The 25053-nt window shown below is 47.5% G+C and overlaps 1 protein-coding gene across 2 annotated transcripts in view; it reads left to right on the forward strand.

Moving 5' to 3' along the window:
- Positions 1 to 25053, forward strand: part of MTUS2 (microtubule associated scaffold protein 2) — a 508660-nt gene that overhangs the window by 474649 nt on the left and 8958 nt on the right. For both annotated transcript variants that reach the window (XM_033104383.1, XM_033104384.1), the window contains 2 exons: positions 14171 to 14385; positions 21676 to 21781. In XM_033104383.1, coding sequence (XP_032960274.1) covers positions 14171 to 14385; positions 21676 to 21781 — 321 coding nt within the window. The remainder of the gene's footprint in view (positions 1 to 14170; positions 14386 to 21675; positions 21782 to 25053) is intronic.

Here is a 25053-nt window from a genome sequence, read left to right on the forward strand (position 1 = left end):
CTGACAATGTTTAGTGAGGGCAGCACGTACTCAGTACCCGAGCCTGAACTTCAGTAGTCAAATCGGGCCCATTCCATCTAGATATGAGTGTGAGATTCTTATGCTGTGTCCCACTCTAGCATTCAGGAAAGGTAGAAAATAGTCCCAGTTTTTATGTCCCAGTGGTTCTGTGTCCCCCTCCCCCCAAACAATCCACAGCTAATATTTTCGGAATGATTCATCGAGGCCAGGCATGATGCTAAGCGCTGACTCTGAAGTATCCCATTGAGACCTCACACCCGCCCTAGGAGGTAAGTCCAGGTGCAATTCCCATTTTATAGGTGAGGGAACTGTGGCTCCCTGAACAGGAGTGTCAGCTAATACGCTCATGCCCACGTCTTCTGGACAGGATAGCCCGTGCTCTTGCCTCAGCACTTGGAGGTCTATTTCAGCACCATGTAAAGACAACAGGAGAAACTGAACCTCTTTTCCCAAATAACTGAGGAGTGTCCCTAACTGCATGATATGCTGTCACTTGTCTTAAGAGCTACAAGTAGAACTCTGATGTGATTTTCCAGATGTGTCCTACTGCAGACACCCATGGGCCAGGCTGGATCGCCCTCCAGCATAGCGGGGATCCTGCTGAGCCCGTGCTAAGTCCCACGCTGACACCCCTCTACCAGTGTGCACGTGGACTCCCTTTTCCCTACAGACTGAGCAGCACTCCCTGGGTTTGAGTTTGCTCAGAGTCCCTTTAAAAACCACTGCCATCTAGCAGATGCCTCCCTCTGAGGCCTGTCCCTGTCACCAGGGAGCCTTCTGTCTCTTACTGAAGGGACTGTGCCCCTAAAGGGTACATGGGTTCTGCACAATCTCTGAGCGGCAGGGAGAGGCAGGGCAAGGAGCCAAAACAAGTCTATCCTTTCACATCACACTGTCCAGCAGCCTGATTGTCTTGGTATTTTCTACATGATACTAAGAAATGCTACAGGTGGAAGTGTCTCTGCTACAGGTGTAAGTGTCTCCTTCACACCTGGTAATCAGGGAGCCCACCCTTAAAATTATCATCTTTTTACACTATTGTTTTGGCTGTGTGTGGGATTGCATGGCCAGCTCCTGTTTCCTGCCCTGAATGAAAAGGACTCAGCAGGACTCCTCAGCTGGAGTTTATTTTCTCTAGCTTGCCGTTCTTTCTGTCTGCACATTCTCAAACTCATCAGCCACCCCTCCTTTCTCGTAAAGCCAGGCCCACCCCACCCCTCCATGCTGCCCCGAGCCCCCTCAGCCTTCTACCTGGGTGCAGGTGTGTTGGTGTGCAGCATAGGTCTTCACTGACTGCTCAGTGGGGACGGGACGAAGGACATCCTCACAGGTTGTCAGGACCACAAATTTCTACTGTATTAATAATCTTGAAGCCAGTGCCTCACCCACCTAGAGGTGCCGCGTAGAGAGAGAAGTGACAGTACGGGATGGAGTCTGACCTACCTGTGCCATTAGCGTGCTCTGTGTTCCTCAGATCAGTGCTTCTCCTACGACCTCCAACGGGGTCTTGTAATATGCAGGTTCTGACTCGGGGGGCCCAGGGTGGGCCTCAGATTCTGCATTTCTCGCAAGCTCCCAAGTATGGCTGGTGCTGCTGCTCTGTGGGCCACACTTGCGGTAGGAAGGTGTCGGCACACCGCCCGGTGAGAGTCACCTTGGAGTCAGCCAGAGGCCTGAGCATGTTCAGTCCTGGCTGCACTCTTATGTACAGTTGTCTTCATTTCTCAGTCGAAGGTCACATCTCTAACTGTTCGCTCGGCTTTAATGACTGTAAATTGGAACAGTCAGCTTGCTGGCAGAAAGCTGGGGCTCCACACAGAAACTCCTACTGCAGAGGCAATGATTCCGTGGAAGCGGTGAGGTGGCTTTTCTATACTAGATACATCCCCGGAGGAGCCAGCTTTCAATTATATGGGCTTTGCCCCACGGTGGGGACCAACCCATCAGGAGGAGCAAGCCAAGTGTCTGCAGGTGAGATGCCACAGGTCCCCTGCAGGGAACACACTCCCCGTGCTGTGGTCTCAGTGTCCCCCGCCGGTCTCCTCACAGGCTGAGGACTCTGGCTCTGTAACCAATGATGACCTGGCTTTGTCCCAGCCAATGTGTCTTTATGGAAACTTACCTGGCCTCGTGCTAAGTGATAAGATTCCACAGGTGAAGGCAGCAAGAGGCCAGCCAGGGTACGAGACAAATATTTCTGCTGATCACACATACGTGGGCTACTGCATGTAAATTTTGCTGCTTCTGTGTCTGTGCCTAAAAATTAGTGGATACAGACCGTTCAGGGTGGTCCATTTCTCTCCTTGGAATCGATTTGATGTCCTTGGAAGTTATGGAAAGAGGCTGGAATGAGTTCATGGGGAAATGCACGCCTTTTTTTTTTTTTTTTAAAGGATTTTTATAGACTGACCACATTACTCCCTCATTCCTGTGCAAATCTGAAAGCAGTAAGCTCTTGGACAAAAAATTAAAGACAATCAGAGGCCTGGGAAGACCTCAGAGAGGTATCGCCCACAGGTGGAGAGCATAGAACACCCAGGCCACGCCCTTGACATCTTGAAAGAAGGAATGACAGCATTTAAGCCTGCGTCCCTCAAGTGCCTTAAAATTGACCAGGCAGCAGCCCCTTGGTCTCCATATCCAAAGAGCAAACTATGGAACGGAGGATTAGCAGTTAGCAGCGTGCTGTGGAATGGGGCCACCCAGCTGGGAAGCTTGTTAAATGGCAGGGCCTTGGGAGTTCAGTTTCTAGAACTCTCTAGTGTCAATTCTACACAGGAAAGAGGGCTCCACTTATGCTTACGCTTCTGTGTAAACATGTTTCGGGAAGTTATTCAGAGCTCCTTCTAGAAGGGACGTTCAGTGTGGGGATGATGTTACTTGTGTGTCATGTAACAAATACTAATTTCAGACAAAATTAAAGGGTCATCTTTTTGATGCCAATTTTTCACAGGAGAAAAAAAAATTAAAGACAAAAGCCCAGGCCTTCAGGGTGCCCCCTGGTAGTATGTTAGGTGCGCCTGTGCCATGGAGATGCTTTTAAAACTCTGTAAGCCGAAATTAACCTGGAGGAAAGGAAGAAGGAAGCTTATGCAAACCATTTCCCCATACAGCCATTTCCTACTTATGGGCAGTTATTAGCGCTCACGTAGACAACATCTCTTTTCTTTTCAAAACTTATAATTATAACCACCCTCTTATAAATCCATTTCCTCTTTCCTCCTTTGTCTCCATAAATCACCCATATATTTTTCTCCTCTCAGACCAAGAAGTGAGTTACTGAGAAACATTGCAATTATCTGCACATATGGGATCAGTCATTATCCATTTGTTGAAATGCCCATGCTTTGTCCTAAAGAACACTAAAAGTGGCACAAAGTGTTTATCATGAAAAAGGAACCATAAACCAATTGGGATTTTTGTATTTGTTTTTCCTTGTATTTCTTTGTTTTCCTCCTTCCAAACCATAAGGTAGAAAAGAAAAGCAGTCATTATTTAAAAGAGCTCTACGGAGATTCAGAACACCTGGATTGAGTCCTGGCTCTGACTTTCTAGCTGTGTCACCTCAGACAAGTTACCTAACCCCTCCGAGCTCCTGTTCCCTCCTCTATAAAATCAGAGCAGAAATGCCCCCTTTACTCAGCTTTGAAATCTGCTGTAAAGAGTACACGAGGTAATATTGTGTGTTAAAGAACTTTGTGAACACAGATATACAAATGCCCAGCACTGATATCAGTTACTCTTTTCTCATGTCACTGGGGAGTGACACTGTAAAAGCGCATTTTCTCTGTAGGTGAAGCTTATCTCTTTAGGGGTCCATTTTGGGAGGAAATCGTAATTTAAAAAATGGTCTTCAAGAGAAGACAGTGGGCATAGCAGAAACTCTTCTGGATGACCTGGGTCACCACGACAACAGGCATAGACTTCTAGAATGTAGCACAGAGAGGCGGCTTGCACACAGGGTGCCTGTATTGGTCGCCAGGGCTGGAGGCTTAAACAACAGAAACTTCTTCCTCACAGTCGCAAAGGCCAGAAGTCCTGATTAGGGTGCCGGCGGGCTGCTTTCTGCTGAGGCCTCCTTGGCTCCCAGACCTCCTCCCTGTGTCCTCAGGTGGCCCCTGAGTACACACGTCCCTTGTGTCTTCTTCGTCCGATAAGGACCCCGGTCAGATTGGAGTAGGGCCTCACCGTAATGGCCTCATTGTAACTTAATCACTTCTTCAAAGACCCCATTTACATTCTGAGGTGCTGGGGGGTAGGCACAGAACGTGTGAATTTAGAGGGAACACATTTCAGCCCACAGCACTGCCCAACCTCTCCTCTCATAGGTGAGAACACGCCCGCAGCCTGTGAATGAGCCTGGAACAGAGGTGGGGCCTGGAGACGCCTGCTCCTCCTGCCTCCTTCTTGCTGGTTCTGCTTTGTCTCCCCTCTTTTCCAGGTGGCTGTCACCTGGCCACATCCTTTCCTGGGCTTTCAGTCCTCCTCCCCCTTCATCCCTTCTAATCTCTGTTATCCAGAAACTCTGATATCCAGGATTCAGGGTACAGAAAGTTATTTCATATCACCCTTATGAGAAAGGTTCAGTGTCAGGGCTTGGGCCTTCAGTGCCACATACGACATGTAGTTGGGGGACCTCGTGACCTCCTATATGTAGTCATCCAGTTCAGGGGCTGTGTTCCCGAAGTTTGTGCAACAGATAAGTTATGTTAGTTAATGTTATAGATAAGTTAATGTTAGTGCCTTTTAAAACACTACCGTGGTAAGAAACCTTTCTCTTTCGTTACATAGCATTCGAAATTCCTAGCAGCTAGAAAAGGCTGTGTATCTTACTGCAGCCAAATCTCACGTAATCTCCACAAACAGTTTATACACTGGCAGGGAGAAAAACACCTCTGTCAATCTTCCCCTGCTTCACCAGGGAGATTTAATAACTAGAGTCTGTCCCGAGGTCTCATGCTTTTAAGACTTCAACACTTTTATTAAATAGACCACAGCATATGAACCAGGGGAAATGGGATATTGTCATTCATCATTAAACTGTCACACGGCTTGTCAAAATCCAGCAGTCTTGAATTTCCTATTTTTCATACTAATTGACAATGTCCAGAAAAGCCTTCCCTGGGTACCATACACCAGGGGAGAATTCCACCATCATATTTGTGAATTACGGACCCCTAGATGTACATGAATTCCTCTATTAATTCAGTAGAGATTCATTCGCTGCCTAATGTGTGGATTTCTCCCTAGTTGGACTCTTTTGTCGATGTTCCACCTCCTGAGATGGCATCACCGTCCCCAGTTGCTCAGACCACTAACCCGAGTCATCCTTGATTCCTGTTTATCCCTCACCTCCCCCATCCACTCCAGGAGTGAGTCAAGGTGGCTTTGCCTCTCAGATATATCACATGTCAATCGCCCCTCAGCAGGCTGCAGCAGCAGTCCCAGCCACCCTTAAACCTGCCTGGATTCCAGAAGCACCCTCAGCGCTGCTCGCCTGCCTCCTTCCTTATCTCCCATGCAGCCCGTAGAGGGGTCCTGCGCAAGCCCAGTTAGCTCTGTTAGCCCGTTGAAAACTGCCCAGGGGAAGGCTTCCCACGGCCACCAGAGTATAACCCTAACTCCTTTCCGGGGACCACAGGCCCTACGCCATCTGACCCTGCCTGTCCCTTGAACTTCACCTCCCTCCACTCTCTCCGTCATGGACACTCCGGTGCTGGTCTTCCTGTTCCTTAGTGCGCCCAAATTGTTCCCGTCTCAGGGCTCTGCGCTGGCGGTGCCTTCCACCCGGAAGTCCCGCCCTCCTCTTCACACACGCCACTTTCTGTCATTCAGGCCTATGCGGATGGGTGGTCTCAGAGCCGCCTTCCTCGTCATCCCAGCTAAACTAATCGCCCCTTTGCCCGGGCCTTCCCCAGCTTTGCCCTTATGTGACTTTCTTCACTGCAGTTAACTAACACGTTGCTAGCTACAATTTTGCTATTTAAAAAGCGTGCGCTTCTGTTTGCCCTGCAGGACAGTGTGGCCTGTTCAGCACTGTGCTCAGGGCCGGGAGTGGCACGTAGCCGGTGCTCAATGATATATCCCGTTGCTGTCTATTGACTGTCAGCCTGCCTATCTGACCACAAGTACAAACATGAGTATGACGCTGTCCCTGCCCACTGGTAAGGGAAAAAAAGAGGTAAAGAGATGCAATTCCAAACAGCGAGTGCCTGAAGGAGGACGCGCCAACGGCTTGCCTCTGAGCTAGGTAAACCTGGTGCCTTGTGATGGGTGTCACTTCAGGGGTGGAGGACCGGGGAGAGGTCCTCAGTAGGGCCTGGCACACTCCTCGGTGGCCTTGGATCAGTTAGTTACCCTTTCTCAGCCCCTGCCTGCTCTTTGCCAATGAAGATCAGGCTACCCACTGGACACCTAGTAGGGCGACAGTGAGTAACAGTACCTGTCCAGGTGGGGCAAGGTGTGCCAGGTACTTGGCACCCAGGAAGCACTGTAAATGCTGTAGTTTTTATGGTGCGAGCTCCCATTTAGTCACTGAGCCCTGCAGGTGCTGCATGGACCTGCAAGGATGACAAGACACCCAGGACTCACTCTCTAGCTCTGTCACTCTCATGTCTCTGATCCTTTCGTACTCCATTTTCAGCCCCTCCTTCTTGACATTTTCATCAAAAAGAAGGTCTTAAAGAAAGAGAGAGAGTAGGCTGTAGAGGGCAATGTGGTCAGGATCCCAGGTGGCGTGTTTACTGAGACACAGTGCCTGCCTCCTGCGTGTCACTGTGATCTGACAAGTTTGGACAAAGGCATTTGCCACCAGAGGGCGTTTTCCAGGCGTTATAGCTCCCCCTGGTGGGCACTCATTTGTTATAGACTAGGCCATCAAAAAAAAAAAAAAACTTGATAGCATAAAATGCTCATAATCTAAATGTCCAACAGTAAGGGCATATAAATTATAAAGAGTACAAGGCAGCCACCAAAATGTTAGATAGGGAGACATGAGAAGTTCCTAGCAGAGTATTAAGAATTCATACCAGTGCAACAGCTATGAAGGGATTATATTATACAATTGAAAATCCCATTTTCTTTCTTCAGCAAGATTATGGGTAATTTTTAAGTATACTTTTTCCTTGAAAGTTACTTTGTCCTTTCATTTATTCTCATCTCCCAAAGAAACAACTTAGTCTTTTATCTAACTGTGGGATCACCTGCCACCAATATGTGCAACAGGGACTGGCTTAGTTTACCAGAGCTGCCATAACAAAGGACCGCAGGCTGGGGGCTGAAACAACAGAAACATATTTTCTCACAATCCTCGAGGCCAGAAGTCTGATATCAAGGTGTCAGCAGTGTTGGGTTCTTCTGAGGCCTCCCTCCTTGGCTGATAGACGGCCACCTCCTCCCTGTGTCCTCACCATGGTCTTCCCCCTCTAGCTGTCTGTGCCCTAATCCTTATTAGTATGCTGCTTATATTGGATTAGGATCTAATGACCTCATTTTAACTTAATTCCCTCTGTAAAAATCCAGTCTCCAAAAGCTGTCACGTTCTGAGGTCCTGGGGGTTCAACCTAGGAATTCCAGGCGGAGGGGACACCATTTAGCTCATAACCGTGAGTATTATAATAGTACCACGGGGTGACACACAGCACAATTTCATCACTTTTAGATGACTTATTTTATAATCGTTATATCTATCTGAAGCACACTCCAGTACATAAAAGACAACACAGTATCATTCCTTATGCTTTTCTCATGAGCTGTAGGGCCAGATCCTTCTCTCCAGTTTAAGTCTAGTGCTATAACCACCAATCTTTGCTACCTCACTCGTAAGCCAATAAAAAGTTATAATTATTTACAAGACATTTGGGGTAACTATTTAAAGAAAATTGATCTTACTTACTGAGTTTTTTTTTCCCCCTCTCACTTGATTCATGAACCGTGGTCGAAATTAAGCTTGTTTTACAAACAGTTCCATAGTGATTTTCCTCCACCATTGTCCCAAGGTTCACACTGCATTCTCGTGTTTTCCACTCACAGGTTGCTAGATTGGTACCTCTGTATTATATATGCCTGAGGGTGTCCTATGTGCAGCTGTAATAGTATCTTAGGTATTTTGAAATCATGCACACACACTATAGTCATATACACTTACATATAGATGCTCAATTATTTAAACTGTACAGCAGATTCTAACCTTGCTTTTGCTTTCCAAACTCACATTCATACATTAGAAGTGTTATACTCTGAGCTTATCGCAATCCTGTCACTTTAGAAATTCCCTTCTCAGCATCTTAGGTTCTAGGGATTTATTATTGTGGTGTTGGCCTCTCACTAAAGTCCCAAGTGTTTTCACATGAACAGAAATAAAGAAATGATGAAAGTAAGACTCCTGATGTTGTCTAATGTTATTAAATCAGCCTCCATTATTCTGTGTCTGCAAAATGCCTGAATAGACACATTTTTGAAGATTTACCAGAGGCAAGAGGATATTTATTTCCTTAGAGACTCTGTTACTGGAGCTCTTTCCCTTGGTGCTCCAGCTGCTCTTCTTATCCAATATCTTCTGCAGGCCTGAGGCTTACAACACAGGGTCACTGGACGAATATATAAGCATCACGCTCTTGTACATAATGGCAATTGGGAATTTGGGGATTGGAACTGTATGTGAAAAAAGAGAGTACTTTGCCACTTTGTAGGCAGCAAAACTGAGGCCCACACAACTCCTGATTTATTTAAGGCAACAGTGCATTCAAGGGACAGCTTGAGGATAAAAACCAACAGTCTCTGAGCCCCCAGATCGAGTGCCAGGCCCATGAATTATCCTGTACAAGCATAAATAAAGCCAAAGGTAAAATAGAAGAGTTGTAGCCTTCTGATCACCGGCTACCGTAACCGTTTCAAACCCAGTTTTCTCCTTAATCATGATAGTAATTTAAAAAATGTTTTTACTCATAAAGCATGCAAACAATAGGATTTTATTAAATACATATTGTTGCCGGTGTTAGTTGGGCAGTGAGTCCTGTAACTTCACCACACAAGCTCCTGAGAGAAGAGGGACAGAAATATGATACATTTCCATTACAAAGAGAATTATGCGAGTGTACTATTTCTGCATCTTGCTTTTTTTCTTTAAAAATGTATTACAGATATCATTCCATGATAGCACAGAAAGATTTACCTTATTTATTTTTTTTTACTGATTGCCTATATCCCATTGTATTTAAGATTTGTCCTACATGTGTATTGGATTATCACTTATTTAACTAGCCCCCCAATATTTCCCCGGGGCAAATCACACTGGAGTAATCATCTTTGACCACAGTTTTTTGTGCACTTGTGAAATTGTTGGGTTAAAAGCTATGTGTTGTTTAAATTTTTTCTTCAACGTAACTGATTTGTTTTTATTCATCTCTTTACCTTTTCATCTATTTTATTTCAACTACATAATCTGTATAGTCAACTTATTGCCTTGATTTTCTAGAGTTACAGATACTAACATTAGCATATGATAAATAAACGTTTTCCCCATACAAAATAGTACTTTTCAGAGACAAAATAAATGATTTACATTTTTAAAAATTATTTTCATCTGAGTTTTATGTGCTCAATATATCTCTCATTAAGAAACAGGAAGAATAGTTCTTAAGTTCCATTAAGTTCTGTGTGTGTGTGTGTGTGTGTGTGTGTGTGTGTGTATGTGTAAAACCCCATAGTGGTGGGGCTTTTTATGTTTCATTTTGCCTCCATATATCTTTGCCACTGTTATACAGCGTTTGAAAATCATAATATGAGCTTTCCTTCTATAAGAATGTCTAAATTTACCCTCTGAGACATTTTTCCTCTCAGGACATTTTTTTGTTTTATTTTTTTTTTTCTTTTTTGTAAAAACCGTAAGACATTATTCACATGCTGTAGAATTCACCCACTTAAAGGGTACAATTCAGTGGACTGAGTGTGTTCACAAAGTTGTGCAATGTCAGTACAAACTATTTTAGAACATTTTCATCACCCCCAAAAAGAACCCCGTAACCTACCATCCCTATCATTTTGAAGATATTTGTGCCCGCCAAAGCAGCGTATCAGTTTGCCCCCACCAATGGCCCACTGAGTGCCAGTTCCTCCTCCCTTCCTGTATTATCAGAATATTTCATTTGTATCAGTCTTATAGATGAAACATTATAACTTTCTTCAGTTTGCGTGTATTTTATCATGAATGGCACTGACCATCTGTTCTTGTGTTTCTTGGCCATTTGTGTCTCTTCTCTGGAAACTGCTTTGCAGACCTGGTTTAAATGCAAGCAGACATATTGTCATTGCTTTATTTTGATCCCAGCCATGGGTGCATGAAGATCACTATGAAATTAGTTCACCCAAATTATGGAAACAAGAGCACCCTCCAAAGAGGCCCTGTGCCCAGAAACCTGCCCTGGGGTGCATTACCTGGGGTTCCCCAGTCATTACCTCGTGGCCCCCATGCTCTGTTCTTGTCTGGAGGGCAACCCTCTGCCTTTCCCCACTTACGTGAAATTACTGCTCGTCTATTTGCCTTAGTTTGACTTTGTCTCAGTCCATCAACCACTATTTTTTAAAGGACATTCCATGGTCCTTGTTCTATCCTATAAAATCCAGTTGTCCCAGGACCTGTCTTCACATAAACACCTCTTCCCTAGTCGGTGGATCCTGGCAGCCTTTTTCACTAACATCCCTGGTGAAATCATTAGTGACTTTCCCTAGGTGGAGGGTCTTTGGGAAAAGCTAGAGCTTGTTAAAGCTCGTGGGTCAGAACTCCTGGGAACAGAAGTCCCACACCACTGCCACCAGGCCTGAGCCACTTTAGCCATTAGTTACTGTTGGGTTCTTTCGCAGGGATTGTAGTGCCAGTGACCAGAGGTAGGAGAGGAGACTCTACCTCCTCCCCCACGACCTCACGATCAGGTGTCAGAAAGCCTCAGACCGCATCTGCTAGCCCACTCGTGTTTACTAGCAAGCCAGTCAAATGCTGTCCTGTTCCCTGTAGTGGGAAGCCCAGCGCAGCCCCAATAATCTGCCCCTTAGGTGTACCTCGCCTAAAAGGCTTGCTCGCAGCAGATGTGACAATAATCCTACATTCAGGGGTATACCTAACACAGTTGCCACCCAGCCGGACCATTTGTAACATTCCCTCCTCTTTACCGCAAAACGATTTTCAGCATAATCTTGCAATAATCGGTAATAATCCTGACTTTCTTGACTCACTACATAAACAGTTAAAAAGAAAAAAAATCTCCTTGTTAAAGATGATTCAAGTTTATGAATACTCTAGTGAGAAGAAGACAGCGTTGCTTCTGTGATCTTTCTGCCAAACATGCACGACCTGAATCTAATAATGAGGAAACATCAGACACACTGAAGTGAGAGACGTTCTATAACATAAGTGGCCTGTCAGCTTTCGAAGTGTCTAGGAGCCGAAGGTCAAGGAAAGGCTGAGGAAATGTCCTTGACAAAAGGAGAGTGAAGAGACAGAACAGCTAAATACTGCTCGTGATTCAGAACTGGGTCCTTTTTCTCGAAAGGACATTTTGGGACCACCAGTGGGGCTTAAAAGGGTGTGAGCACTGGAGGGCACTATTGGGTTGAGGCTGGCTCCCTGGCTTTGATGACTGGGTTATACTGGGTAGTGCAGGAGAGGGACCTTGTGGGTAGGCAATATGTGAGGTCTGACAGTTAAGTTCGCCGACTTGCTGCAATGATATTGCTAACCTTTTTTGATATCGCAGGGATTATTCATTATGAATTTATAACAACTGGACAAACAGTTAACCAAGTTTACTATTGGGAAGTGCTGAAAAGGTTGCGTGAAAAAGTTAGACGACCTGAACTGTTCACCAACAATGCATGGCTCTTGCATCACGACAATGCACCAGTTCACATGGCACCATCTATGAGGGTGTTTTTAGCCAGTAAACAAATAACTGCATTGGAACACCCTCCTTACTCACCTGATCTGGAACCCAAAGACTTCTTTCTTTATCTGAAGAGAAAGGAAATATTGAAAGGATGACATTTTGATGAAATTCAGGACATCAAGGGTAATATGACGACAGCTCTGATGGCCATTCCAGAAAAAGAGTTCCAAAATTGCTTTGAAGGGTGGACTAGGCACTGGCGTCGGTGCATAGCTTCCCAAGGGGAGTACTTCTAAGGCGACCGTAGTGATATTCAGCAATGAAGAATGTGGCACTTTTTCTAGGATGAGTTCGTGAACTTAATTGGCAGACCTCGTATACTAGGGAACTTGGGGTTGACAGGAGAGCAGGTCGGCATCTCATTCTGCAATGGCTCAAGGAGGAAAAAGTCATTTGTACAACAATGCCTTTGTACTGTACTTCCAACTTTCCTGGTTGGTGATTTTTTAATGCAAAAATTGTTTTCAAAAACCTCAATAGTAACTGTACCAATTTTTTAGAACTTAGACCAATGAAAGAATGTTTGAGACATTCTTGAATTGCTGGCACAAGGTGGCAGTAAAAAGCAGAGGGCTCTCGGAGTCGGTGTGGTGATGGCTTTGCAATTCTCTGCAGACAGCGTCCTCTTATTGCCTACACCTGGGGGCACAGTGCCCACCATACCGCCCTCGGCACCCCCTGATTACATTGGCAGATCGTGCTACAACTTCGCCAGACTGTGCATCAGAGTGCCCTGTGAAAGCGTGGGACATGGGACACTGGGACAATTGAAGCCCTAGACCAAGAAGGTTTTTGGGGACAGTAACCGGCTGCTCGGCTGGCCAGATCTTTCTGCACTGCTCACACAGGACGAGGTGTGAGCAGTACAATACCCAGCCAAGCCACCACTCATTTCACCAGGGAAAAAATGCTTTGAAATGTCCGTCAGGCTAATTAACAAACCCTTTTAGAGCCGAATGTGGCAAAGAAGCCCTTGAATTAGCTGCCTCTTTAGGGCGAGACTTCAGATCAGGGCATTTCAAATGCTGTCTAACCACCTTGGATGTATATATTTTTTTAAATTTTGGTATAGGGTTTTTCAGTATTTTTATTATTTTTCATTAAATTTATTGGGATGACATTGGTGAATAAAATTATATAGGTTTCAAGTGTCCAATCATCTCTAATGCAGCGTCTGTATATTGCATTGGATGTTCACCACCCAGAGTCAGTTCTGTCCACAAATATTTGACCGCCATCACCCTTTTCTACCTCCCCACCTTGGATATATTTCTGAGTAGCATCAAGCACCCCTAGGGTGTAGATTATGGCGGAGCAGCCCATATACCTGCTTGTTCAATTTTGAAGGGCCTGATGCGTCCCCAGCGTGTGCACCGAGCAGGGAGCGTGGCAGCACCCGTCCATGTGGAATGTAAATGATGTGTGACTGCACCTGGACGCCTGTGCCACGTGCGTGTGTCTAATCAGCCATTTGACATAAACATAGTAGGTTGTCAAAATGCTTTCCTCCTCCCTGGGAGCACTTTGCAGTTGAGAAAGAGACCTTTCAAAGGAAAGCAGTCCATTCTTGTCCGCAGCCCCAGAGAGCCACGAACAGGGTGGTGGAACAGCTGTTGTCACGGGTTCATCCCCGGCTGGTGGCCTGGGAAGCAAACCAGGACTGGGAAAGGGTGGCATGCCTACGCGCACGGGTACTGCGCGGTTGTCATGCAGCCCGGAGACTGTCCCGACCCCCCTTTCAGCCTTCAGTCAGGCTCCTGCCCTGTCCGGTCTCAGGTCCCAGAAGCGCGGGACTCAGGCCTTCATGGGCGGAGAGGTCAGGGTGGACCTTGTGAAACGTTGGCGTCCTGGGCTGCTGCCCGGCGGCTGTGAGCCACCAGGGTGTGCCTGGGAGCGCGCCTTTTGAACAAACGCCCACCGGTTTTGATGCCTGTGGCCCCTGGGCCCTCAGGACCCCGGCTCTAGCGGCAGCACCCTGGCACTGGCGGTCAGAAAGCCCAAATTTGCCTGGGCAGCTCTTGGCGCACCTGGTGACCTTGGGCTTCCCATCACCGTCCAGGGGCTGTTGTGAGGGTCCGGTGCGGTGGGAGGCAAAGCCCCGGTTGTGACGTTCACCTTGACGCTCTGCGCGTGGGTGTTAATGACACTCAGGATGAGTCCTCTCAGGGCTTCCTCACCAGTTTTTACAGAGATGCTGTTCTCGCCGCCAGCCTTTAACACAGCAAGGTGTGAGAAACTACAGAAGGAGAAAGAGGAGCTGGAGAGGCGCTTTGAGGACGAGGTGAGGAAGCTGGGCTGGCAGCAGCAGGCGGAGCTCCAGGACCTGCAGGAGCGGCTGCAGCTGCAGTTCCAGGCGGAGGTGACGCGGCTGCAGGAAGAGCACGGCGCCCAGCTGCTGCGCATCCGCCATCAGCACCAGGAGCAGGTCGGTCAACGCGCTGGGCTCGGTGTCTGCTCTTGGGAGAAGCGCGTGGACGGAAGGGGCGGGGAGCTAGTGCTGCTTTAGCCAGAAGCCCTGCTCCTTAGGCGAGCTTCTTGAAAAGGTCACTCTCCGTCGGACCTCATTTCTTCCTTCTGCCGCCTCCCTTCCTCCACTCCAGCCCCTCCGGCCTCCCTCCCTTGTCCCCCCAGGCACACTCCCACTTCTTGCCTGGAATGTTCTCCCTCTAGACACTCCATGCCTCCCTCGCACCCTCCCTTCCAGACTTTTCTCAAAATCCCATTCTCAGCCAGGCCTTTCCTCATCTCCAGATACAGTCCACCCCTCACCACATGCATACTCTTCCTGTCTCCCTCCCCGCTTTAGTTTCTGCTTAGCACTTAACCACTGTCTAATATATTCTACATTTAACTTTGGTAGCCTGTTTACCCTCTGTGTGTTCCGTGAGGGGAGCGATGATCAGAAGCAAACGTATATCTAACACTTGCCCCTTTACACATGCTGACTCATTTAATCCTCACGCTAACCCTACAGGGTAGGTATCATTATCATCCCCATTTTACAGGTGACAAAACTGAGACCCAGACGTAAAATAACTTGCCAGAATTCACAGAGCTGGTCACAGAAAAGCCAGGGTTCAATGCAGTCTGGCTGCCGAGGCCATGCTTTCAAGCACAAAGTTAGAATTGTCTGCCAAGTTCACTGCTAGAATTTTGGTATACCAAAACGTGTCTGTATGTAGGCCCTTGGTATTTGTGTAATGAAAATGTGAATGCCTCTCGTTAACCCCAGCCCAGGGGTCCTCCCAGGGAGGGCAATGCATCTGGAATAACTAGACAATAGTTCCCAGGAGCCTGTCAGGATGACAGCAGGCAGGAGCCCAGGTTGCCATGTCCATCACTAGCGTGGATGCTGACAGGAGACAGTGAGCCAGCTCTGCCTCCACGAGAACTAGCTCTGCTCCTTTCTTTTCTCTTCTTCCAAAGTTCCCGAGGCTCTGATGCCTTACTGCCCCCTGCTGTTGGTGTGTTGCGTCTTGTGGTGTGCTTATGGCATTCCTAAGGTAAACTGGCATTTGCAAAGAGCATTAACTGTCAGGCTAGAGCTGGTGGCCCTTCACTCTCACGAACATTTGGGCTGCTTCCTCGGACCACTTCCAAGTACATACCTGGGACAGGGACAGTCCCCAGAGGCTTGCGACTCATGGGCACAAGAGCAGCTGCAGAGCATTGGAAATACTGTTGCTGTAGTTCAAAATCACCTTTTTGAGGGGGTGGCCGGTTAGCTCAGTTGGTTAGAGCGCGGTGCTCTTAACAACAAGGTTGCCGATTCCATCCCCATATGGGCCGCTGTGAGCTGCGCCCTCCACAACTAGATTGAAACAACTATTTGACTTGGAGCTGATGGGTCCTGGAAAAACACATTTAAATAAATGAAAGTTTAAAAGAAAAAAGTCACCTATTCAATCCACTTCATTCTATTGAGCATCTTGGGTTAGTTGTTCTCCTTTTCTAGAGCCAGTAGAAACCAGACATAGCTGCCTGCTGTAGGTGGTTTAGACTTTGAGACCAGGAAACAGAATAGGTTACAGCTGAAGTTACCTGCGGTGCTTATATTAGAAACTGAACCTCCAGCATCTTGCCTCCTAAGCTGGCGGAGCCTAACTCCTGTAAGTAGAGGTTCACACCTGCTGCGGTCTACAATCTTACCTAACTACCTGGTGGCCCCTTGATACGTCTCAAACCTGGTGCAGACATCGACCTGTTCTGTGCCTCTGTCTCCCTGGGCCATTCATTCCCAGTTTTACACAGAGAACATGTTTATACCCACAGTCACTAAAAGACTTCTGGTCGGAAGTTCTGGGTTGGTTGAGAAGGTGTCAAGAGGTGGAGAGGGAGGGCAGCAGGTGGGGCTGGGCAGCAGGACCAGCCGTCTGAGCAAAGGCCCACATGGGGTGCTGGGTTGGAAACCATGGAGCTGAGGCCCCCGCTGGGTGGAGCCCACCCACAGGTGGAGCATGCTCCAGGGCAGAACGCCCCCTTCAGGTTCATGGGTGCCGGGAGGTGAGCTCCCACCCCGCCTTTCAGGGATTTCACCCTGGGCGGACTGGGAGGAAAGCACGGCCTGAGGTTGAGAATGAGTTCCCTGAGTGACCGACGCGTATTGAGAAAGGGCTGTGACTTACGAGAGCAGTACTGCTCTCCTCCATCCTTTGTGGCAGCGAACACGATGCATTTACTTATTCATTCATCCATGCCAAGAATATTTAGAGAATGCCCACCGCACACATGGCATCATGTCAGCGTACTGCCGGAGAGACCGAGGTTCATAAACCCTGGGCTTGCTTGCCCTGTGGTCTCAGGTGACAACCAGGGGACGTTCTGAGGAAGTGCCCAAGAAACTGTAATCCTGGGTGAGAAGCACAGATGCTGTGTTTAGAAATTGACAGTTTGCTTTCAGCTGCGAGGAGAAAGTAAGGCTTTATGGTGGGTACCTGTGAGTAAACCTTGCCTATAGAAACCCTTTGTTTTGGGGGTGGATGATTTAAATCTAGGAATTACTTAGGCCCCTGGTTCTGCCCCTGCTGCTGAAAGTTGGCTGTTACCCCACTGTCAGCAGTGAGGGAAAAGAGGCAGGACACGGCAGCCCCGTGTTCTACTTTCCAGGGAGAATAAATGCTCCTTTGTTTAGTGCAGGAGGAGACTCAGTGCATGGCTGCAGTGCAGTGGTAGTTGCATGGTCGGTGGTGTCAGCTTTCCAGGCCCGACTCCATACCTGGCTTTCCTTATCAGGCACAATGACACTTGGCAATGCTGACTCCATGGCTAGTGACGTCTGTCCTCCTGCAGCCTTAAAAATCAAGGTAACCAACCTGACCTCATCGCCAGGCCCCACACCAGAACAAGGGGGCTGCTTCAGTTCTGACACGCAGGGTTTTCTGTGGCTTCACTCAAACTGGGAACGCACATGCTGCCCTCTGACTTGGCTGCAGGGTCACCCTCATGACAAATCCAGCCATCTGCGCCTCTGGAGGGGCAAAGGCTGTGTCTCTGCCCACACAGGGACACTTGTGGAAAAACGCCCCTTCTTATCCTCCCTCCACACTCATTGAATCAGGCATCAGGTCATTTGTCAACACTCCCCAGAGCCCAGAACTGCAGGGCCCTGCCCTTCCGTCCTGGGGCTCTGGGGCGGCCTGGAGGCGGTGTGGCCTGGCCTTGTGGCTCCCTTGGTGCCTTTAAAGATAGAGTCTGACTTCTAGTTCAAAAGTATGACTAAAAAGTCTTTAATGAACACCAGTGCTGATGCCTTAGCTGGCTACATGTTAACATAGTAAAAGCCAAATTGCTGGAGATGCCTCATCTCAAAACACACAGAAGAGATTTTCGCTGTCAACGCACAGGCTATTCCCTTTGTACCCCAAACACAGTTCCTCCTTTCTGATCTGCCTTTGCATCCAGCGATCCGACTTGTGACTTTGACCCCATTCCTCCAAGACCCCTTGGTAGACTGTCTGCCTCCCTGACCTGCCCTGAAGTCACTTGCTTCTGGGACCACTGGTCCTTGGGTGCATTGTGGGTTCTGCTCAATAAAGTTGGAGCAGAGGTACCACCCCCTTCTTCTCATTGGGCATTTATGTTTGCTTTGTCTTATACCCGGGCCACGCTTTCTGCCCTTTCCAAAGGAAATCACCCTTTCAGATCAAACAGGAGGCTGGGTGTCCCCATGCTTCATCATAACGTACAAAGGCCATTTTGCCCATCATCTTGCTTTATGTCTCTTTCGTCTTCCTTCCAGAAGCACACAGCTGCTACCAGCAAAAACCAGTCTCTCTCATCAAATGGAATGATGAGAGAGGGCCCGGGTCCCCTCAGTCTTCCAGCGCCAGAGCCCCCACCCAGCACAGCCCAGAGCCTCCGTATGCTGGGAGGTGGTGGTGTGTGTGTGTGGGGGGGCTCTGTGAACACCTGTCCCCATGGTGGGCCAAAGAGGGGACAGAAGGCACCCCTGGAATGGGATGAAGTGGGGCTGGGCGTTGTGGGGTGGCTGGCTGCCCCTTCTGAGTACACGCCCAGGACATGGTAAGCAGTGACAGAAGGGAAGTCAGTCAGAGCGCCCTGGAGAGAGCACACACAGGCGGCACCCTCTGTGCCATCAGATGGGAACACGTATCTGGGCTGGGGGTAAATGGGACTTTCATCTGGTTTGGGTTTAACGAGTAAAGCCGAGACACTCATTAAAGCACGTGCGTATTCATTCTCAACGTAAGTCTTCTCTATGTGAATTGCCAAACGCCTCAGATAATTGCGTTCTGCAAATGGCTGAATGAAGTCAGCGCACAGCGGCATCTTACTCATCTGAGAGGGTGGTTTTCCAGCCCTTTGCTCTCCTGTGGGTCAGCCCAGCTGAACCGCACGCCACTGCTGGAACAGCTGCCGCTCCACACAACCAGACTGTAGGACGGCACCATGACGGACTCCTCAGAACTGTGTCTTCCTGGCGGCCGAGGAGGGTGGTCCAGCAGTGGTTTAAAGGTGCTGCACCCAGCCTAAGTTTGCTGTGGTCTGATAGTGGGTTAGCGCCTCTTGCCTTTGATTTGGCAATCGGCAGTACATCTAACAGGCTGGTATTTCCTTTGGGTCCACTTGTCTGCAAGTGGGTCCTTTGGGTCACATGCCTGCAGAAGTTTTTGGGGTGTCCTTAGGCTGAGAGTCGTCGCTGGCTGCTTGGGCGTGGGAGCCCGTGGTCTGGCAAAAAGCCAGGGAGCCCTGGGAGGGGCGGCCATGGGGACGAGTACTGTGACAAGAAAGAGGACGGCCAGTCATGGGCAGCACCTTCCCCCAGAAGGGACGTTCCTTACAGACCATACAGATGCGCAGAAACCTCAGTTCCTGAAGAATCAGGATTCTCGTGCCCAATCTTGGCTCATCCGCTTGTGTTGGTTTCCTCTCGTTGCATATGGCCCTTCAGAGTTAGGGGATCAGTATTTCATTCATAAAAGCACCTCTGAGAGCTGTAACAGATTGTACGTTTAGATCATGCTTAATATATTGGGCATGGTATGAGTCACCACTAAATCAAAGACCTGCCTTCCAACAAGCCAGAAGGGCGTACATTCAGCCACGGGCATAAGGTAGTACGGCCAATCAGTGCTCTTCACCGGCAGGGACACACAGACTCTTCTGGAACATGGTGGTTTGTGCAAGAGCCCAATAAATTACAATCACACCGAGGACTGATGGAGATTTTTCTCTGAACAGGGTAACACACCTGCAAATAACGTGTGGGTATCTGTCTACAGACGGGATACTGTCGGCTCAACTGGTGTCGGTAATGAAGCAGAAAGGACATTTATTTCCCTTTTTTTAACCAGTGATTTATTTCTGCAAGAGACTGAAAGGCTTCAAACAAAGATTCTGTAAAAACCTCATATAAACAGGAATTGGACAATACTGTGCTAAATCAGCCTTTCTTCCGAGTAGGTTCATAGCTCTGCACCTTAAGTAATGTATTGTTTAATCAAGAATGGCCAGTAAATAAAAGTGAATCATCACATATCTTGTCCGTTTTCAAATTGTGGTGCAGCTTTTTTCACACTGTGGAGTTCCTTGTTGGTTTTGCCAGTGTTATTTCTGTTTTCATAGATGAAGGTCTCGTTTACCTTGTGAGAGGAAAAAGCAGGCACATTTTCCCATGCAATTATAGTATCCAGAATGAAAACCTACTCCATTTTAAAATAAAAATACTTCCATGCACCCACTTCACGAGTGGGCTTCCTTTCTTGTAGAGAACACTTCCTCCTTTCCGATCGAAGGCTGGCCTGTGAATTATCCCCCGAGAAATGAGGGGCCCTGAGCTGTGGCTGAATGTTACCAGCTAGAAGCAATACGTTACTGGCCCACCAAAGACCTTCACTGTTTTGTACACCTGAAACTGAAAAAAAGAAAAAAAGACCTTCGAGACCTGGGCACAGTGTTTTTCAAATGCCAGGTTTTGACACGTTAGTAGGTCCACAAGCATTTTGAAATAAACATAGTAAAATGGAAAAAAAAAATTTAAAACCAGATTATTGCAAGTAGGGAGGGAAAGTATTGCCTCGTGAAACTTGGGCTTGTGTGTGTGTGTGTGCTCTGTTACAATATACAACAGCATTTTTCACCAGGGTCACTGACAAAGAATTTGGAAAACATTGTTCTGGTGTGCTCCTGTAGGGAGAGGTCGTTGGATACACTTAACTTCTGAAGATCAGATGTTTGAAGTTAAAACAACAGCCCAATACCAAAAACAACAAGATAACAAAAATAGTACACATGGAGGGGCTGAGGGGGGAGATCGGGAAAGATGAAAATAAAAGCCTCTGAACTGGTTGTGTCCTGCTTGTGGTTAAACTCCTGGAAATGTACCTTCAGCCAGAGAAACAGCAGCCCCTCCCAGGAAAAGCCCCACGTTCCCAGGCGGGAGGCCCAGATTGTCATCTAAAGGCCCCACTGATGGCTAGGGTGCAGGGGCACACACGGCTCTGCAGGCAGCCTTGGCGTTGGTGAGAGGCCCCTATGGCAGCAGTTGCTGGACTCGCTGAGGAGGCAGCAGGGGTGAGCTTGAGGGAGCTTCACCTTTGGAGTCAGACAGACCTGGGCCCACTGCTGGCCCTGCCACTTCCTAGCCCTTGGGCAAAACGTTTCACACCTTTCTGCGCCTCAGTTTCCTTATCTGTAAAATGGGCATACATATTTACTTTATAGTGTTGCTGAGAGGGTTAAGTGGAGCAGCAGATAGCAGGTTGCTCAGTAAATGTTAGTTCTCTCCACTTATCTTGAGCACTGCAGCTCCCACCTGCCACTGGGAAACAGAGAACAGACCATCTAGAAGGAGGGGGGACCCTCTTCTTCTCCTTATTCATCATTACCTTGTGGGACGATTGGTGTGAGGTAAAGCAATGGGAGTGGGAAGAGGATGGTCCAAAGCCAGGCCCAAGACAATAAAGAGGGGCTTAGGCAGCCACCCCCCACTGGGAGCTGCCGACCTCCTGTGGACAGCTGGGCTGTGGCAGTAACTGTCCCCTGACTCCAGGGTCCATATCACCACCAGATCCTGTCTCTTCTGCCTTGGCACACAGTTGAGGGTGGCTGTCATCTCAGCTGAATGACTTGTCCTTGACATTTTGGACCCCTGACCTTTTTACTCATTGAATTCCACCTCTGTTAAAGCAGTGAGTACATCACGGCCGCCCATCCCCCAGCTCTTTGTGTAACCATAGCTGTGACTCTCGCGCAGGTAGAGGACATCACCGCCAGCCATGAGGCTGCTCTCCTAGAGATGGAAAATAACCATACGGTGGCCATCGCGATCCTGCAGGATGACCACGACCACAAAGTCCAAGGTAGCTACTGGGCTTGACATGTGGGGCTGGCAGGGGTAGGCCGGACGGACCTTCCTGCTGCAGACGCAAGGAGCCCCCCTCCCCTCTTGCTCCTCTTTCCTTCTTCCTTCCTTTCCTTCCTGGTGTGTCCTTTGTGTTGCTTCCTGTGGAAGAAAGAGATGGGAGGCCAGGACCCAGGTACCACTTCTTTGCTCTGAGGCAGTTACACTCAGCCTTGCCTGGATGTTGGAATCCCTGGCGAATTATAATAAGAGGCTGATGCCAGCCTAGGTTCCACCCCAGCACTCCCATGGAGTCGGTCTGGGGTGCAGCTTGGGCATTCAGAGTTTTTAAAGCTCCTGAGGTGAGTCTGATGGTCACACACCTGAGAACCACTATTCTAAACTAGGCATGGAAATCCTGGGCTGCGTCTTGTTTTGGGACCTTATAAAGTTCAATAAATGGCAGTCCCAGAGGGGGTGCGTGTATCCTGCACTTGGTGTGTTCTCAGGGCCACGGCTGCATGGGGTCAGATCTTGTACTTAGAGACCACGTTCACCAGGGGCTTAAGTGGAGTCTTTGGACCCTTCCTTCTGTTTACATTTTTTTTTTTTTTTGTAATTTTGAGCTATGTGTGGATACTTAGGGTTGCTGTTGTTATGACCCACGTCGTGACAACAGCCATAGCATTTACTAACTACTAAGATTTTCACTTTGTGGAAGGAGCTTTTTACACTTTTGATATGCATTTACACTTCTCCATGCAACTTATTTTTGAGTTTCCCCTCCTGTTTCCCCAGTCAGATGGCTGTTAAAGTATGTTACAAACAATGAAATTTAACAAGACATTGATACATTTTAAAAGTTTGAGATTAACATCAGGTTTTCATTATTTTTTAAAAGTTCCTTGTAAAAACAACAAAGCCTGCTGTGCAGTCACCCAAACTCATGTCAGTGCCTCCCTCAACACCAGCCCCGCCACTCTGGGAACTGTCAGTACATGGGAAAGCCCACCCTGGGCACAGGGAGGGTCGTTCCCTGAGAAGTACTTAAATGTACCACATATGTCCTGACTCTGTCTCATATGGAGAGCACTCATACATAGAGTGTAGCACCAGGCTACACTCTAGGTATTTTCGCATAGCATCTTTTCCATAGACATCTTTGCCACAAGCATTCTTGCCACACACATTTTCACCACATAACTAAGTGACTGGAAGGCAGTTTTGCCGTAAAAATATAAAAATAAAATCACAACAAATAAAAGACATAGTGAAATATGAAAAGTATGAATAACAAAATTAAGAAGACTTTTATGTAAAAGGTGTATAGAATCATGGCAATGCTGCTCAAGTAATTGATTTTATTTTGTGGCTGGTACCTAAGCAGTTGTCTTCCTTCTATGGGAGACGTGGGTTCAACTTTGCACCCTCAAAGAGAGTCCTCAGCCTCCTTTTCTCCTCCCAATGTATGAGGAAAACAAACAACTCTTGTGACAAATTGTCGACATTTGGAAGAAATTATATTTTAAAACCACCACCACTACCTCGTCTACTTGTCGCTCTATAGACCTTTGTGAGGGCTGGCTAACATTTATGTATGATCTAAAAATGAGAGTAACCACGATAATCGTCAACGGAGAAATGAAACTAAACAACAACCAAAAACAACCCCAAACTGTCAGCCAGTTATTTTACTAGTTATTTTATCTTGTTTACGGGAAAATTGCCTTACAGCTGATTAGTTATTCAGCAGAAATGTTCACAGCTAAGATGTCTACAGCAAGAACAGCGCACATGCCAGCTCCCATCCTTGGGTGCACATTAGAACCACCTGGGGAGCTTTTGGGGTTTTGTTTTTTTAAAATACTGATATGTGAATCCCAGAAATTCCAATTTAATCGCTCTGGGGTGCAGCCCAGGCATCAGGATGTTCTAAAGCTCCCAGGTGATTGTAAAGCACAGCACAATTTGAGAACCATTGTCTTAGAGCACCGTATTGGCTATGGGGCCGAGTGTCGTGACCTTAAAATAATTAAATACGTGTGGGTATGTAGATATCAACCATGCTTTAGACCACCTCCAGGATAGACACTGACTTCCTTTTTTCGGGGTATCGGGGTCATCTGAAAGTGCCCTAAAGCCCATGACTGCACTGTAGAAAAATGGTCTCTGAAAGGGAATAAGAATGGAAATGAGGCAATGAGCCACTGTTGCCTTTGGTTTCTGGATTCTCATATAAATAGACCTGGTAGTTTTTTTCTGACTGACGATGTCTCGCTTAGACGCCACATCCACGGCCTCCAACTCATATCCAACGTCAAGACAATTTAAGTGTATGTAATAGTAGCTAAAAAATTCATTATTATGGTCAGGATGCTGCTGTCAGTGGCTATTAAAAGGAACCATTTAGACAAAGGCAGGTAGAAGGAAGGCCACATGGTTTTATGGCAGTGAGCTCAGCACAAACCTTTTGTTTTTAAATGTAAATTTCAGCTATAACAACTGGGTTTCTTAGAGAACTTCCCCATCGTTAGTTAAAAGACTTGGGTCAATGGAAACCACAGAGTTTTTCCTAATTGCAGCTCTTGCCGGCTAGAACGATAATTATTGGTCTCCAGTACTCTCCTGTTGTAAGCATGTGATCCACACTGATTAATGAGACCTTTCCTCCCTCCAGTTACAACATGCAAACAAATTGCTGTGTAGCCAAAATGAGATGGGCTTTACCCAGCTAATAAGACTGTTCCCATCTGGAGGAAAACAGAATCCATTTGCTTAATAAATCTTACGTGACATCTCTTTCTGCCTCACTTGAAAATTGTTACTGGAATGACACTTTTCGTAGAATAGAAGGGTTTCAAACTCTCCAAGAGGAAACAGTCCAATTAGTCCTTTCTTTTGTCTGGGTGTCTTAACCTCCACTCTTTGCTCAAGCAAATCCTGGAGACCTGTGGTTTTCAGCGTGTGGCCCAGAGGCCTCGCAGACACAGCACCACCCTGTTCACCGTCTTGTCCAGTGACCCCAGGCAGCAAGAGGGGCTCGCAGCCCCACTCTCCCTGAAGCCCCCCTCCTACAGCCCCCGATGGCTGCTTCGCGGTAGAAAGGAAGAGTGACCCTGGGAGGGGAAGAGAATAGAGAATTAGCATGGGTCACCCAGGTGTTTTACCACTAGGGACACTTGGAGAATCTATGAGGACTGTGGATGGAGAATCTGATTTGGCCAAAATGGTGGTAGAGCAGGGTATAGAAATGAGAGAGACAGACAGACAGAATGCTTGTGCTCCACTTGC

This window comes from Rhinolophus ferrumequinum, chromosome 4, assembly GCF_004115265.2.
Source record: "Rhinolophus ferrumequinum isolate MPI-CBG mRhiFer1 chromosome 4, mRhiFer1_v1.p, whole genome shotgun sequence".
Taxonomy (NCBI): Eukaryota; Metazoa; Chordata; class Mammalia; order Chiroptera; family Rhinolophidae; genus Rhinolophus; species Rhinolophus ferrumequinum.